The following is an 18,945-nucleotide window of genomic DNA, read 5'->3' as shown; positions in this document are numbered from 1 at the left end:
AAAATTTTCAACGATAATAAAAAAACAATTAGGTGGGGCCTTCATGTATATTGTTATGCACAGAAATAAAATTTTAGGTTTTTAAAAACCTTTTTCAAGAGTAAAAATAATATACAGATTTATTTCTTGTTGAGTGAATTTATTTATTTAAATTAAAATCTTTTTTGAATAATTGTTATCACGTGACTTAAAATGAGTTATTTCTACTTCTTTTTTTGTTACTATGAAAAATATATTGCTTCCCCTAACCAGAGGCACAGGGTAGCCACGTAGGTGATGATATGATAGCTCGGACAATATACATGGTTGGGACATCATATTTCTATAATTGTTAAGTTTCGTACACGGCAAGCTAATATTTTTCTCTCGTAGCAAAACAAGTACAAAAATTGTTATGATATTAAAAGTTATAATTTATGATTAAAATATAATTTTCTTTTATTTTAGGATTGGATTATACCTTGTAATCTGTCTTTGGCGAAAATCAGTGAATGTGATTTAAAGTTATTAAAGAATAAGAAGTTTGCATGTTTGATGGTATCTTAGGGTCAAAGGTAATAGGATTAGTACGAGTTAATTACCTAATTCTATGTGGTGGAATATGCAAAGGAATTTTGTGGTTGGAGTTTTGGTCAGATAAGCATTCTATTACATTTGGATTACTTGTTTCTGCAGCCACTCACAAACATACCCTAAGTTCCCATCATTGTTTCCTTAATCAATTCAAATCAAAGATTAATTCCGCCTGCAACTTTCACTTTCACTTCACAAATCTATGGATGCAATGTATGCAAAATACAAATGTTCTGTGGAAGTTTTATACTCAAAAATGGAAAGTTCTTGTCAAAATGTTTTTGAGTTGTTTAATCGTGATAGATCATCCGATGTTGATATATAGTTTTTATTATATTTCATACAAAATTTCAGTAAACGATATTTATCTAGACATGAACTATTTAGTGAAACCGTAAAAAAATGTTTCACGGATGTTATTTATAATAGTATTGTTTTATAAATATGACTTGACATCATTAGTTGAGATTAACATTTAGGCCCTCTTTGTTTCGTAAATAAAATCATTAAAGTTTGTTAATATTTCAAATAAACCATGTTAATTTTATTATGTAATTCTTTCTTATTCTTCTTTTTAAATTTGGATGATTCAGGTGATGAATTTTGTTGGATACGAAGGTGAAGGAAAAAAATAGTGTAGTTTGAGAGAACAGTTTGTGAAAAATTTATTTATGATATTATGAATAAAATAAATAAAAATATGTTTCAATTATAAATTAAAATTAAAATTTACTTAAAGGAAAAAAATTATAATGTTTTATTAAAAATAATATTTATAATCACAAATTAAAATATATAAAAACATTATATATATATATATATATGATTTTATATATAAAATGATAAGTTACTAAACTTTCTTTGCTAATCTTCGTATGTGTGAAGAGAAAGTTTAAAGTAAGAAAGTTTATCGTTTTTCATGTTTTAATGATATTTATTTTATTACTTTTCTAGTTTTCCTCGCACTCTTTGTGTCTGTGTCTGCTGAAACAAACGCAACGTTAATGGCTGTCTTTTTAGCATATAATTTTTAGGTTTTTTTTATTTTTGTGTGGCAAAATTTGAATTTGACTGAACTAATTTTTTAGAAGCTATGAGATAATATAATAAAACTTAAAAAAAAAATGAGGTTGGTGTTATTTTCTTTTTAACTTTTGTGTTGTTTAGGTCATATAAGGTTTTTTTGTCTCTTTGGTTTCTTTATATCTTGTCCACTTTTGAAGGCATGTCATTTTCCCTCCCTGATTAAGGAAACTAGCAACCAACGATATTGCGCATAAAAGCTAAGCCAACTATAGTATTTTTATAAGGCAAAGATATGTGTAGAGCACTCAAGGTTTTATTGACTCGTTCAACTAATCTTAATTTTGTATGCGATTATTATAACATATAAATAAACTAGTCTTATGAATTATTAGGTCGTATTTTTTCTCTTATTATTTATCATACAGGAAGAAAATAAGAAATTAAAAAACTCATTGGAAGAGAAGTGTATGATGAAGTGAAAATTTGGGTAGAACAGAAGAAAAACTCATTCGAAGCAATGATTGAAAGGATGTATATAGAAGCACTTGTGCTTGGCTACTTTCATAATACACTACTCATTGTTGTATTGTCCTTGCTAGTGGGGGTGGATGCCAATCACAAATTAACGCCTTTAAATAGGCTTTTATGTGTTAGTGTTACTTCAAAAATACAAGTTTTTTTGTTTATTAGATTAACTTCTTCCAAACTAGAAAATTATACTTCTCTATCATATTAAAATTTGGAATCTCATGTTTTTATCATGGTTTCTGTTGCATAAATTGATGAAAATACAAAAAAAAATCTTGAAACATGAATAACAACTTTTTTAAAGATTTAAAGATTTATTTGTAGTGTACTGGCAAGTCTTCCAAAATAAAATAACAAATTCTTAAATACTTTTGAAAAACTCATGATTACAAGGAAAATATTTGGGTGTAAAACGTCATGATGTTCGAAGAGTCATGCCTGCGACACAAATTTATTTCGGTTATGGTATTGAGGTTAATGGTCTAAGTTGTGTTACATCGTCCAAAATCCAAGTTTTGTTTAGAGATTCAAGTGTTAGGTCAAATCGTTCGTCCAAGCTGTTGGAAGAATACATGCAGAAGGTAAGATACTATGATATCAAAGTCAATTTAGTGTTGACGTTAGCAATTAATACAACACTGAATGCAAATAACGTACATCCTTACCTCAAACACTTGTTTATAAGTTTTTAGGTGAACTTTTGATTAACGATAATCTGATTATGGTCAAAACATGAGTAATCATACTTTACTTTTAATTTGATCAACTTTAAAGTTAATATATTGATATTATATGTACTCATCAGTTTAATCTATAACCACTTAATTTCTTAATGATCGATCTGTCTAAATAAGCTTCTTGGTTATAGATTAGAATATAATGAATCGTCCGACTAAGACTATCATATAATAGAGTTTTATTAATGACTAACACCTAGAAGAGAAAATGAAGAAACATTTTAGTAGGTTTTGTTTTCAATTATTTGTTTGGAAAACTTTAATATAGGACTTAATAGGCAAAAAAAGATTCACTAATATTTAAATATCCTTTTTTCTGAATTCACTCCTCCATTTATTTATCAATAACAATTAGTTTTTGTTTTAAGAATGGGATCATGGTCAACCGTTTATGTTGTGTTGTGTCGTCCAAAGTTTATTTATTATTTAGGAATCTAAATATTAGGTCAAATCGTTAATCCCAACTGTTTGAATAGTAAATGCAAAAGATACTATGATGTCAAAGTCAACTCAATATTAACCGCTAATATTTAATGTAATAATAAATACAAATAACTTATCTTCTTACTTAAAATCTTTATAAGTTTTGGAGATGACATTTTAATTAACTCTAACCTAATTACAATTCAAATACAAGTAATTATACTTTACTTTTAATTGATCAACTTTAAAACTAATCTCTTGAAACTATCTTAATTTATCATTAATCCATGACCACCTGATCTCTTAATGATTATTCAATCAAGACAAATTTACTAGTTGATAAATTAGAATATAGTGAACCGTCCCATTAAGACGATCATATGATGGAGTTTTATTAATGACTAACATCTAGTGGAAAAAATGAAGAAATAATTTAGTAGGTTTTGTTTTTCAATTATTTGCTTGGAAAAGTTTAAAATAGGATGTAACAGGCAAAAACAAATTCACTTATATAACATGATGTGCTTGTTAATCAGACGTGGGTTTACTTTAATAACCCGAAGCATTTATTTGTGCAGTTGGGTTAGGTAATATATAAATGAAGAAGACACAGCCATTACTCTGTCTTTCAAATTTAACAGTATGGAAGACGTGGTCCGAGTTGACCACATTTGCTGTTTAGCTGTACAGAAAGGACGAATAGTTATTATTATATGCCAGAATTTTTACATGGCTTGTCTCTCAAAGTAAAAGGATGCAAATAATTGAAATGTGAGTCTGAATTATTATTTTATACGTAAAAAAATTAATATAATTGAACTGGAAGAATTATATTTATTTATTTTTAAAATTTAAAAATTAAACTGTATAAATTTAAAAAGTAAAAACATATTTAACCTTAAAAAATACTGGTAACCAAGGTTGTAAGACAGGACTACCCACCATTGGAAGAAGACCAGACAAATTACACAGTTGGCAATGCAATATTCCCGAACATGAAGAGATGTCTGTTTATGCCATCTGCTTAGAAACGAAGGAGTTGTGATTTGAATGATAGAAAAGGGCATGACCCTACAACATTGTGGTGTGAGCTGTTTGAGCACATGTAACAGAGAGGAAATGGCAGGGCTTTGGTGATAAAATGAAGAATCTTGGAAATTATTGGAGAGAAAAGTTTGATGAAAAATTGGCTTTGCCTTGGGGAACATGTTCCCATGTGTGCATGTGACAGACTACAAGGTTAACCACTCTCAATTCCAATAATCAATTCACACATTGCTAACTTGCTATTATTTTGAATGGCGGATGAATCAGTATATTCCCTTGCTTTCCTATTCTCTCTCAGATTTACCCTGTTTTCGGTATTAAGCTTTCGAGATTATGTTTTTACCTTACAGTTAAAAAATATTGACGTCCACCGGTCAAATTTTTTATCTTTTACAATACATAATGTCCCAGGTGACTCCCAGACGGTACCTTGACAAACGAATAGGACGGATGGTATTTCTCATACACCTTGTTACTATTAAGTAGGATTGACTGATCGGGCAGTCGTAGACAATACCGAGTACATGAGAACGGCAGTCCATTCTGTTGGATCGGGCCTCTCCATCCGTCGGCGGGAGACAGTGCTTGAATGCCCATAAATGCGTAGTTAATGAGGTAACGATCATTGTCGAGCAGTTAAGGTGAGCATTGAACGTCATTAAGAGGTAAATTAATGAATAATATTCTCTGAAACCATATAAATAACAATCGATTGAGAAGGTAAAGGCTCTGTTTTTTACTAAATTTCGATAGACTTGCAAGGATAAATTCTGACTTGAGCGTCGGAATGTTTTCTGCAGGTCACCCCATATTTGAGATTGAGAAAGCGAGAGTCAGGAAGGAAGAAGTGAGAAGGACTGACCGGTAGAGGAGGAGCGTTCCCGAGCGGTAGCATCAGGAGTTTCCCTCGGTCCCTTTCAGCAGAAACACACCTAAAACGAACGGTTGTGATAGGTAGATCTCCGGACATAATTAAGGTAAAATACTGGTTAAAAGATTGGGTTTTGGATTGGGTCGTGATTAAAGTTTTACCAGTCCAGACTCATCACCAAAACTATAAATACAGGTCAAAGGTAAGAGTTATACAAATTCATTAATTATGTATTTATTGTCGTGCTTAAATTATCGATAAGACCATTACTAACTTAAATATTAAAGTACATTTAACAAGTACCTTTTCAAACATAGTAGGACGGACGGACTTTGGATAAAGAAATAAAAAATCTCACTGAAACCGAACGGAGCCAACAGAAAGCATGTATACTTAGGTTATTCGACCCATACAGAAACACATAGCATCACAAACGACGAGATGGCAGGGTAGCTCATCCGTTCTTTCGCGCACGCTGACTGGCACCAGCAGGTGCTGTTGTGGAAATGAAGGGAATGGAAGCAGCGTCCGTTGATTGCAAAGAGAATAGTTATAGCTTTGGAGATAGCAAGGGCAGTGCACACCCCTTTTCCGCCACCAGCATTTTGGGTGGTTGAAGTTTCGCAAACATGAGAAGCAGCTTGAAGAACTGTTTCTTATACTTCGGACTTGAATCTACAAGTTATTTCAGAAGACGGTACACTATCAAGGTATTGGATCGCTCGTTGGGTGGCTAAAGTTATTTAATACTAAGGTGACGTTTAGCTTTATTTTTTATATTTATATAAAATTAAACTTGTAAATAAATTCAAGTGACCCAGTGATCACATCCTTGTACGTTGTAGTAGATAAGATTAATACTTTCTAGATAGAATATATATTTATATCTGGTGATGATAGAACACTCAATTTGTTCTCTATTTTATGGTTTGGTCCTCAACACATCGATTGGGATAAAAAAAATTATAAGATTAAAAAGTTCTTTATTTAAAAAGCATATATAGCCAAAATAATATGCATATTCGCAAAAGTTTTGTAGATCAAGATCACCTCATGACTTTTTTTTTTTTTTTTTGAATTCATTTTAAATATAATAAAAAATATAATTAACTTTTAATTTTTCGTAAATATATGTATTTTTAATTTGTCAAAAGAATTATATACAAACATTTTTAATTTATAAACTTTTATATTATATATTGTTTATCTTTTTTCTTTTTAAAAATGTATACTTAAATTCTACCAATTATTTATTTTTTTTAATAATATATATATATATATATATATATATATATATATATATATATATAATATGATAAATATTACAAAAGTTAGTGTGAATTTTATTAAAATTAATGTAATATTCTCACAAGCTAGACTTCATGTTTCTTATGTCATATTCAGATTTTGTGTACTACGTTCTGACTTTATATTAAATGTTATGAGTTTTATTCGTTAAGAAATTAATAAAATTAATACATAGATTATAGTCAATAACACTGTTAAAATATATATTATATATTTTATTTAATAACATGTATGATATAAAATATTCATTTAAATATAATAAAATTATAGCATATTTGACTATCTAATAAAATATATAATTTTATATGTGTATATAAATGATATTGTCTCTTAGAGTTAATTAAAGTCTTTTAGTAGGTCAAACTCACCTTAACTCTGACCCTAACCCACTTGTGAGGAGACTTTTTTTCGTTTCCACTTGAGAGGGCCTCCTAAAATGAGGCTTTTTCATTGATGGGTTAGAGTTGGATCACTGGCCATGAGTCAAGTTAACACTTCTACAAAAGTGATAGGTGTAAGATCTGAAAAAATTCAATGTAATAAGAGGATGATGTGAACATGTTAGATGTTTATTAATTAGTGAGACCTCCTTGTAAAGTTACTGGTCTTGTGTTCTATTGTCACATGTGCGATTTTGAATGAGATTGTGTTTAGAGACCGATTAAAATGAGTCATTGTGATGTTTGTAAGTTCTAAATTTTATGTGGAGTGAAATGATTGTGTTAATTGGTATAATTAAGGAATTAAAGTGCTTATCTTTTTTATGGTATAAAAGATATATTTTCATGTTTCTTAATTGCAGAAATATAGGGTTTTAGGTAATGGTTACAATGTTGTTTTGGTGCAGTACTTTGTTGTTGTTTTGCTTGCTATTTTGTGATGAAAAAGTGAGCATAATGGTGAGAAAATATAGTTTTTTTTATGCATAGATTTAATGGTTGAGCAATGGTTTAGTGTATCAACATTGGGGTTATATGGTCTATGCCATTGGAAATTGGTTCTAAAAGTTAACTCAATATTTTTGAGTTGTTAGATATGTCTAAGGTGAGTTGTTAGACGCATCTTGGGTGAAATTGAGTTGTTAGACGGGTTTAAAGGTAAAACTAAGTTGTTATACGTGTTTAGGAGTGAAAGTAAGTTGTTAGATGAGTCGGAGGATGAAACTGAGTTGTTAGACGTGTTTGGGAGTGAAACTGAGATGTTAGACGTTGAGTCATCTAGGGACACTAAGTTGTCTGGAGGGGTAATTGAGTTGTTTGGGACCTCAGATTCGGGATTATGGATACTATTTTAGACGTGTTTTAAGTCATTATAGGGGTTTTAGACCTTGGTGGAGCTAATGGCGAGGATTCCTAAGTTGGTTTCCTTGCATCGGTGTGTGCACCGAGTTGCTGTGATGATTGTGTAGTAAAAACAGAACATTAAAGGCTGAAAGAAAAAAAGTAAAGAGAGCTTGTAGAAGAAAAACTCTGAAGTTGAATATAAAATACTTTTTGGAAGCAAAGAGAGAGAGAGATTAGATATTTATATATATTAGTAGATCGGATTATGTATATATATTTATTATCACGTATAATTTTATTATTTTGAAAATAAATGTAAAGTGTGTGAGATATGTGTCATATCCATTCATCATAGGGAATTAAGAGAGCTGTTTTTGGTTGGCCCGTTTACATGTTACGAACCTATGGAGGCTCGTACAATTAATTATTGGAGAGTTACTTCCTCCACCATCCCAACTGTTCTCTACACCTCCCCATATTTTTTCTTATTCCAAAAATATCCTAGGTTAAATTTTTTTAACTTTTACCATTTAACTTTATTTACCTTTTTTAAAACCCTAATTCTGTAGCTCCCACCCCTCACTTTTTTTTCTCTAATGACACACAAACCTCACCCCCTCACTTTCTCTCTTCCTCTCTTCTTCACACAGAGATCCCTCGCCTCCTCACTTTCTCTCTTCTTCGCACACACAGAGCCCACATCCACTCTCTCTTTCTCTTCGTTTATTCTTCCATTGCACATTTTTGTGGTTAAAACTTCCTTCTTTTTGTATATGTGTTTTGTAAATGAATGTATGTGATGTGTTGTGTAAGAGGAAGAAGAGAAACGCGAAGGCTTGAACGAATGTGGAAAATTTGTTCAGCCTTCAACGGATCTTGAGATCCGTCCGCGGATGTCGAGATCTATTGAAGGCTGAACATATTTCCTACATCCGTTCAAGCCTTCGTGTTTCAACTCATTTATTTATTTATTTTTTGTTTATTTTTTTTAGATTTTAATTTCTGAACATTGTAAATATTTATTTGTGTAGATTCTACATAATTTAATAATTTTTGAAATATTTTTTATGTATAAAAAAATGTTAAAAAATAAAACAAATCTTTGAAAGAGAAAAATGAGAGAGTGGAAACTGCACAATTAGGATTTTAAAAAAGTGAAGGGTGGGAGATGTGTTGTTCAACAGATATTGGTATACATAAAACTCTCATGGAAAAACTTTTAATTATAGAACAAACTGAGAATAAAGAGGTGCAGGAAGCAACCGGTGGTGATACAGGGAGTAATTCTAATTATTGTAATGTTTTGGTTTTGGACTTTTAACTGTTTCAATCTAAATTGCAAAATATTAAAGATGGGTCACGATATGGCAGGAACTTTGAGAAAACAAGGCCCGACAACTCTAAAGATACTTCAACTATATTTTTATCAACTGTTATCTGGCCGCCGTGGATGGTTTTCAATAACTTTAAATATTTTTAATTTGTTTATATAAAATTATTTTATTTATTGAATATTTAATTATTTATAATTTTTTATTAAATTTTTATCATTTATTTTATTTTTTAATTGGGTATTATCTTATTTTATTACTTTTTTTAGTTGATGTTCACATTTTATTTTGTGTTAATATTAATAAAGTGTTATAGTTAATATAATATGTTACTTCTAATGATAAAAAAAAAGTAAAATAAAAATTTAAATGCACTATTGAGAGACTGCAGAACAAGCAGTAATAATATGTTAAAACTGTTATTGATATTCATTTTTATAACTGTTATTGACATTCAATTTAAATGCATTAATTAATTTTTATATAATAAAGAAAAAATCTTGAAAAAGAAATATAATATTATTAAATATTAAATATCAAAATAATGTATTTTCACCTTTTTTTCAATATTAGATATTTGAAAAGAAATTATAATTATATAGCTCAAATTATAATACAAAATAAAATTTTATAAAAACTTAAACATTCATCAGATTTGTAAACGTGAATAAAATAAAGTTAATAAAATTTAAAAATATTATAAAAATAAAACAAATATTCAAATTTAAAAATATTTTAAAAGTATCTTTACTCTCCATCTTTAAATTATAATGAAATATATTTTTTATACACTAACAAAGATTATAATACACAATTTTGAATAAAATCACGCAAAGAACAAAAGTTTAACTAATAATAATTAAAATTTAACATATATATTTAATTTTTTTAATTTCAATATACAGTGATAAACAAAATTTATGTCAATAACATTAAATTATTGTATTATAGTAAACAATTTTTTTTATACATTGCAGTGATAGAATTACACTTACGATAGAATTATAAAATAAAAATATTAATACAAAAATATCAAAACAATATGGATAAAAATAAGTGTTTAAGGTGTATGGGATGAATGTACACTTAAAGTAACCGTTTTCACTCCTCAACTTCCTTTCTTTATGTTCTAAAATGGAGTTTACATCATAAAGATACTTCCATGCATTAAGTCAGCTTGGTAATTATCAATTAAACCATTAATGATGCAATAAAAACATGGTAAAAAAAGTCTCAACAACGATACTTTTACATGTATTTATAAGTTTTTTATGAGTTTCTCATCTAGATATATTTAATGACGATTAATTATGTTAAACCTAGTTAATTGGATGATTAGTTAATTCTAATCGGTGCTTTTTAGTTTTTTTCCAGCTTGGACGATTAGTTTGGGATAGTTGGGTGGATATGTACTGATTGGTGCATATATAGTACAATAAGCATTAAAATAAAAATATTAAGAAAAATAAAAATAATCAAATATATGTCCAAGAAATATTTTGATACACGATTAAATGAAATCACACAGTATAATTAAAGGTATGGTTGAATGAAATGACACGATATAATTAAGGGAACGATAAAATGAAAATTACTTCATAAGAAATTTTTTCAAATGAAAATAATTGAACTATTGAGAGATAATAAAAGTTGTTTTAGAATAAAAAAAGAGTTTTTTAAACGAAACAATATATGAAGAGAATAAAAAAGATAAATATTTTATATTATAAGTAAATTAAAAGTTTATGCTATTCAACAGTTAAATTGCGAGTTAAATATTTTCGCGTGAAAAAAATAAATAATAAATAAAATATAATTTTTTTTAATGTGAGACATAAAAAATATTTATTATATATATATATATATATATATATATATATATATATATATATATATATATATAAATCAATTGTGAGTATTTTATTAATTTAAACGAAAACAAAATGAATACGAGATGAATGTAAGGACGAGTATTACTTATACCCATATCTAGTAAATATTGTCGGAACAATCGGTACCGTTATAGAGTCGCGCAGCGGAATAAAATACTAGGAAAGCGTGTTACGGTCACAAATCAAGTTATGATGGTCCGTTTTAGAAAATCAATTTTCTTAGAGAAAATTTAACAAACACTTGATGTGCATAAAACATTAACGAGTGTAAGGAATAGAAAAGTTGACACACTGGATTTTTATCCTGGTTCGATTCTAAAGAATCTACGTCCAGTTGTTAATCACTATAAAAAGTGGTTGTTAATCACTATAAAAAGTGATTAACGATTTCACTAAAATCAGTTTCAACAAAATACAATTAAGAGTGAATAAAAACAGAAATATAAAATCTTCCTTTTGCAAACGAAATGGAAGCAAGCAATCTACACTTTCCTTCGACTCCGGAACCAGAAGAACAGTAGTGTTGCCAACTCGAAGAGAATCGCTCCGACTTTTGACCCACAAAGCGAGAGCTTCTCCTTTTCACGAGACTAGACAGTGCAATGAACTAGCTTATGGAACTTCCTCAGATCACACTGTATTCTCAAAAGCTCAGAGTTATTTCTAAGAGTTTTGGAACTCACCTATATAGCCAATTGGTCTGAGTTCGCAAAGATGAATTATAACTGCCGCAGATAATCGATTATTGTTAGTGATAATCGATTATTCGAGTCCGTTACAGGGTTTTCAAAAAGTGATAATCGATTATCCTGAGGAATAATCCAGAGACTTTGGCAGTTCTCATCAGAACTAGTGATAATCGATTATTTGGAGTAATAATCGATTATTCCAGAGCAACGAGGTTTTTCAGAAGGGCTCAGGATAATCGATTATAGCTTCTAATAATCGACTAAATGCGTAGCAGTGCTAAAAATACGAATTTTTCTAAGTATTACATGTTTAAGGCTTTTCCTAATACATTTATAATCTACAAATTGCTTTTAAAACAACTATAACAATGTATCATCTTTCAGCATCATCAAAATCATTTATCTTCAAATTTACCAATGCTCTTCATTGGTAACAAATATGAAAATCTATCATCAAACTAGAGACAAATTTAGAGAATACTGAAGGACATGAAATTAATTTATTTGTTATCTCTACAACCTATAATTAGTGTTGTCAAAATAAATCATTTTGTCCGACTCAACTCAGTCCACTGTGTATTTGTCTCTTAATGAGTCAACTCAACTTGACTCACTTTTTAATGATAGTTGGTTTAATGACTCACTTAATTACAAGTGTTTTTTTCTTTAATTAAAAAATAATATATTTTTTTAATTGAAATCTAAATAAAATTCAATTTAAGTGAGGTTAATAATATAACTTAAATATAATAAATTAAAATAATAAATTGGTGTGTTAACGAATGACTATTTTTTTTTTGAATTGGTAATATATAAAGATAATAAATTTTGTAATATAATAATATAACTTAAAAAAATTATTATCTTTATCTATATAAGTGACATTTTTTTTAAATTCAATTTTTAAAAAATAATAATCATTTTTAAACTAAAATAACTATTTATAATACTTATAAATAATATTACCTATAAATTAATAAAAATTATATACAATAAAATTATAAAAATTATTTATATTTACTTTTATGGTTACAACTTTAGTGTGTTTTGTTATCGTTAGAAAAAAAAAGTAAGAACAGATACATGTATTTTTCACTAGTCATTAATAAAGAGATTTCTTTTTTACACATTTTTCTTCCAATTTTACCATTTTAATAACTATTTTTTAAAATTTAAATAATTACTCAAAAAAAAATCACTTTCTCCTTTTAGTATTTACTTTTTAAAATTTAAATGATTATTCATAACAATAAAATTACTTATGATGAAATAATAAAAATTATTTATTTTTATAATTATAAGATTTTGTTTTTGTGTACACACTTCTTGCAATTGTACCGTTTTAATAACTACTTTTTTAAATTTAAGTTATTACTCAAATTAAAAAATATTTTTCACTTTTACCCTTTTAGTAATTACCTATTTAAATTTAAATAATTGTTCATAATAATAAAAGTACTTATGATAAAACTATAAAAAATATTTTTTTATAATTATCTTTTCATAAAAACTATTGTATAGTTTATTAATAATTTTTCAATAGTTAAATATTTTTTAAAACTTTTGTTAAATTAAAAGAAAAGTAGACACACATAAACAAACTTGTGTGCTTTCACTGATCAATAATTAAGATAAAACACAATAAGTATGTTATATTATATATTTTCGCTCATATTCAATTAAACCATATCATAAACTATTTGTGTGAGTTAAATTATATTTATTTTTTCTTACTTTGCAAAACTCAAATATCTTTTTATTATTTATAATAACTCATTTAGTAAAGATTGAAAATTTCAGCCCACTTAAAAAAATATATATATACACTTTCTACATAAGCAAATAATAAAATATAGATTACTACTGGAAATAACATTTATATGCCTTTTTTTAACTGAACCAGTTTTTAAGCCCACTATATCACGAAATTATGGAGGAAGAAGATAAGAAGATTTTCCCTCCAAATTGTGATTGACTCAAGCAAAGGAAGCCCATCAAAATAAGTTGTGCAGAACATAAGAATACATTTGCTTGGTGATGTTGCCACTTCTCTCACATAACTGTGCAACTTTTCAAACTACCAATATCAAATTCCAACTCGGAACTCTGTGATGGATACGAATGACCCTTTGGATTTCGAGGTAGAAGACGACCTTCTGAAATCCCATGCAATTAAAAAAAAAAGGTACTCCTTTTCCACAAAATTTGTTACTTTTTGCCTCAACTCTTCAAAGGTTCAATTTTTATCTTTTTTATTTTCGGTTTAGGGTTTTTAGCTCCTCTTTTGCAGTTTCTATGATAATTCATGTTTTGCGTTATCTGGGTTTCCTTTGGTTTGTTCAAAGTGTGGATGATAACAAGTACTTTAAATTTGTATTCCAACCAGGAAGAAAGTTATTGGGTTGGATGATCTTCTTCAAGATCATTACAGAGAACAGAACAAGCTTCTAGAGAGTAGGAATAAGCAGAAAAAGGCCAATACTAAGGCAAAGAAGAGTAAAACTTCCTACGATGAGGAAGATAGCAAGGAAGCCAAGTTGACTAGGCTAGTTGAGAAATGTCACAAGCAGGCACAATCTTTTTACCTGTTCTTATCTCTAAGTTTCTGTGTACTTAGCAATTGGCATTGTTTGTAACTGAATACTTGTGGTTTCTTTCCAGTTGAAAGCTTTTGGTGAAGAAGAAGACATTCCACCCTGGGGAGTAAAGGTTTTTGGAGATAAGGTTATTGTACTAAGTCAAATTTAGCAGTCATTCTCTGTACATGGCTTGCTACTTTTATCTCTTCATTGTTTGAATGCTTTAGGTTTTAATCTTTTTATGTTGTGTATTGCAGAAACTTCCCCCCGCTGTGGAGTTTCCTGATCTTAGATGCTGTAACCTTTTACACTCCTTTCTGAACAACAAGCTAAATTCTGTGGTGGAATTGAATGTGGACAAAGGTTGATGCATTGTCTTGTTTTATAAAGCAATGGTGTTTCTGTTTTTTTTTTGTTATTTTATAATGTTAAGAAACCATCTGTTTTTTGTATGGCAAAATACTGAGTGAAGCCATATTTAGCTCAAAGTACTGTTTATATGCTATCAGAGGAAACTGTATACCTGTTTTTCAGTGGTTATACGCATACCAGTTACTTTTATATGTTTTTGCAGGAGATATATTTCTTGAAGGGTTACTAGTTAATGGCTGGCTTTCAAAATTAGTTTTTCTGTGTGGTCATGTAGAAAAATCAGTAGCCATCTGGGCGTTCAACACAAGTGAGTGAAAACATATAGTTAATATACATGAATATTCCAGCAATCTTCGTCATCCCACTGTTTAACTTTGTTCTTTCAGTGTTATATTCATCAAAAGAAGAGCTCTTTAACTCTTCCACTGACTTTTGGTGTGCTATTCTTTCTTCTGAAGAGGAGGTAAACTTGTTTGTTATGTTTACTTTGGCATTGCACCATTGATAAAGTTATACGTTTATTTTAATTCCTATATTATCTTTTGATACTATATCTTATAGTTCACAGCAATCTTTTACCAGGTCAATCAAATGCCGGTCAAAATTGATTGGTTTCCTGAATATGCAGATTTAAGAAGAGCTCTGGACATTTACGGGTTTCTCTTTAAATTTTCTTCCACTTCAGAACCAAATAACTCAGGTTATTCTCTTATATCTATACCAGTTTGTCTCTCCACCGTGCTTTACATATTGTTGTAAACTAATATTAGTTAAGTGTCAACACTGTGAGTCTGAACTCCGAAGTGTTTCAATAGAATTGCTGATATCTTGTTGCCACTTTGATTGCAATCTTCTAAGAACAATCTATATGTTTGTCTTTTTTAGATTCTGACACTGAAGGACGACCACCTCAAAACACTAGAGCTTGGATCAGATTTGTAACGGTTTGTAGTCTGATAAGGTAAGGAACAAGTAATATCAGTGAGTCTACTTAAATGATCAACTGTATGGTTTTTCTGTTATTTGACACTTTTGCTAGTCATCATTTGAGTTTATGGCAGCCTTGATTAGATAGCCTTTTGATTATTCAAGTGACAATACTTGAAAGTACGATGGTGTCAACTCATATCTCTTGATTCTCATTGCAGGAGTAAAAAGGAAATCTTCTCTACTGCAGAAGCTGAAGAGATAGTTGAAATTATTATTTGTCTATTCCTGGATCGCCAGTTTCTGGGTTTATTGGTGCTTTTAAAGGACTGCATGGAAGCGATTGTCAATTACTTTACAGACCAGGAATGGTGCTCAAGTTGTGAGAACATAGCTAAATTCATTGCTTGCAGGTAACAGCATATAAATATATTTTTTGTCAGTAATATTCCTTTTGATGTCTTAAGAGCAAAAAAAAACGGTTTTTTAAAAATTGATTTTTTATTTATAAAAGAAAATCCGAATGTAATCAAGCTAAGGACTGCCTATCATTCTCGAGTTCTTTGTACGGTTCATCATAATTGAATTAATGACCAAGCTATGCACTGTAAATAAACAAGTTGATGTGCATGCTGATATTTATTCTCTAGATCTTGCTCATTGGCTTTCTCTTATCTTGCTGTCTTGGATGTGTAGAGTCTCAAAGGATTTGAATTGCATCCAGACTATTGAATGTATATCAGAAGCTACATCTCGTTGCAAGCAACTTAGGAGTGCCGTTGCTCATCAAACACTGCTTTCTTGTTTTCATGGAGTATGCTACTTGCCTTTCTCTTGTCTAATTTATTTGAATAAAAAGTTTATTTAAAAACTTTCGGAAATTGAAACTGGTTTTTTCCTCAGGTTAACAGTGGAGAAGAGATTCTGAGATCACTTACACAAATTAATTTCAAAGACAAAAGTTCTGACTTCTACAAAATGTACATTCACTTAGTTCTGACAGAGAATTGGGTTCTATCCAGCTCATCAATCAAAGACAATCCAGTAATCTATGAGATGTTCTGTCTTTACCTTCAAAATTGTTCCACCTTAATTTCAGCCACCAACCTACGTTCATATGCATCAAAGGTAAAGGAAAGAGCTTTCTTATTTTCAACACTGATTTGGTTGCAGAGTGATTTCATGTACATAAATAATGTTGTTTTACAGGTTCGTCACAGAGCTTCATATCTTCTGCACTTCTCCATCTACAAATAATTGGTTTCAAGTATATCTTTGGCCCCCTACCTATCCCAGAATCAATTCATGTATAAATATTTTAACAAAGCTGTCAAATTACATGTAAAGGGCATGGATGTACCTTGTGGTAATGTCCAACAGTATCTTATATTAAATCCACTAGTACCTTATTTTCTGAACTTCCTTTTCTGTCTGTCTCTTATTTTATGGCGATTCAATGTTCCTAGATGGCAAAGTTGTGGAACCTGCAAACTGCATACACGTAATTAAAAAATTACTGCAATATTTTAACTTAGAGTTTATTAATCCAAAAATGCTATGGAATAATTTACTTTGAAATAAAAACAGAACACAAGGAAATTTGTTTTCTAGTAGGTCTATTCTTCCTTTTCTACAATTTTGCTCAATCAATTAAAATAAATTTAATTAAATGTATAAAATTCAATGTATCATTAAGAATAAAAAAATCAACATGTCAATGAATATAAATTTTAGAAAATAATGTGAATGAGTGATATATGTAATTAAGGAATATCCTACCGAGAAGAAAACTCCATCTATTTATCATAAAAAAGAATGGTTGACTATCTTTCATTATTTAAATTTATTTTTGCAGGAAGTGTTATATTAATTAAATGGAGGTAAGTTAGATTTTAAAGTTATTTTTTTTTCATGGTATTGTTAGAGAGATTTGTTGTAAGTTCTATCTTGATTAGATGTAAGTGTAATTTATAATATACAGGTGTAAGTTTATAAATTAGATAAAATTAGTTTTGAATTCTACTTAATAATTTTTTGGACAATTTATTTCAGGGATAAGGTTACGTTAAAGTTGACATTGTTTATTTCTAAATAATGGGAGTTATTATAATTAGATATGGTAAAGTGGACTTTTTAGCTCAAACAAAAAAATATAATCGACCAACTAGATCCATCTTTAAAATACATTTCAAACTTTAATTACAATTTGGTGTTGTTTCAGATCTACAAGCTAATATTAAAAGATGCAGAAATAAAATATTTTATATAAAGAAACATTCAAATTTCAAATTAGTTATCAATGTCTCAAGTCTCAAATAGTACGGTATAAATTAAATATCATAACATCAACACAAAAAGCTCATTAAAATTCATAAAACAACAAAAAGACTCTAAACACTTCCTCAGCCACTGTAAATCACTATGCAAATGGAGAAAATTATCTTCACACGCTTTCGCTGATTTTATCGTTACAAAGAAACAAACTAAGTATCTATTTTCTCATCAATTTTATATGTTTAATAAAAAATTATGAGAACAAAGAAAACAGCTAATAAAATCATTTCACATACATTATTTCATATATTTAAATTAAAAAACGTGATTTGCAATTTTTTAATGTCACATAATTACTAAATAACTTACTCTTTTTGTTTACAAAGAACTCCAAACAATTCATAATTTTATATACTTTTAATTAACACTTAAGTATCGACTAAGGAAGAAAATTCGCATAGCGCACCAGTACCTGTTCGCTGAGCGAATTAATGAATTTAAGTGGCTTTAAAAGACGTGACAGAGCGACAGAAACATCTCTGCTGAAAGAAGTTCCGGACAAGAGAAAGAAACGAAAACATCTTAGGAACTTCCGGAGACTACTTCAAGGCATCAAGACATCATTGTTGCAAGGGATTGCTTCAAATGTGTACGTTTTAGATGATTAGGAGTAGTTAAATTTCTCTTTCGTTGGGATTGGATGTAATGAACTCACTGTAATTTTCCTGCTCAATATATCGTTGTTCGTTCATATGCTCTTTCTTGAATTTATTATCATTGTATGAAAATATAACGTTCTTTTAATGTCTTTGATTACTGTAACTTTGAACATGAACGAACTTAGATAGAGCACTTAAGTGATTTGTGATCTAGGGATAGACTCAATAACTTGATCATTCTTAACATCGGACTTAATGCAAATTGTATATTAAATTGACTAAGGGATTAGCATTTTGATATATTAATTTAGAACTAGTTGCTAAGGGATTATGACTAGTATGCCTTGATGTGAATGTTTGAATGAAATAATGATATATTGTACAGAGTTTTATCTTCATATGATTCATGAAACCCAATTCCAACGA

General features: G+C 29.0%; 1 protein-coding gene across 1 annotated transcript; it reads left to right on the top strand.

The window, feature by feature from the left end:
* The first annotated feature begins 13,630 nt into the window (after nucleotides 1–13,630).
* Nucleotides 13,631–17,004, top strand: LOC124847199 (actin protein 2/3 complex subunit-like protein). The gene is made up of 12 exons (XM_047324637.2): nucleotides 13,631–13,893; nucleotides 14,095–14,278; nucleotides 14,370–14,432; nucleotides 14,545–14,650; nucleotides 14,862–14,966; nucleotides 15,046–15,122; nucleotides 15,242–15,359; nucleotides 15,545–15,620; nucleotides 15,808–15,999; nucleotides 16,283–16,400; nucleotides 16,490–16,714; nucleotides 16,796–17,004. Exons 1-12 carry the CDS (start codon nucleotides 13,820–13,822, stop codon nucleotides 16,841–16,843), a joined length of 1,386 nt encoding a protein of 461 aa, XP_047180593.2. The 5' UTR covers nucleotides 13,631–13,819; the 3' UTR covers nucleotides 16,844–17,004.
* Nucleotides 17,005–18,945: the final 1,941 nt, after the last annotated feature.

This window comes from Vigna umbellata, chromosome 3 (assembly GCF_029865625.1).
Source record: "Vigna umbellata cultivar VRB3 chromosome 3, Vumbellata_1.0, whole genome shotgun sequence".
NCBI classification, from domain to species: domain Eukaryota; kingdom Viridiplantae; phylum Streptophyta; class Magnoliopsida; order Fabales; family Fabaceae; genus Vigna; species Vigna umbellata.
The sequence above is the reverse complement of the archived record's forward strand: the minus strand, read 5'-3'. Positions and strand labels throughout refer to the sequence as shown.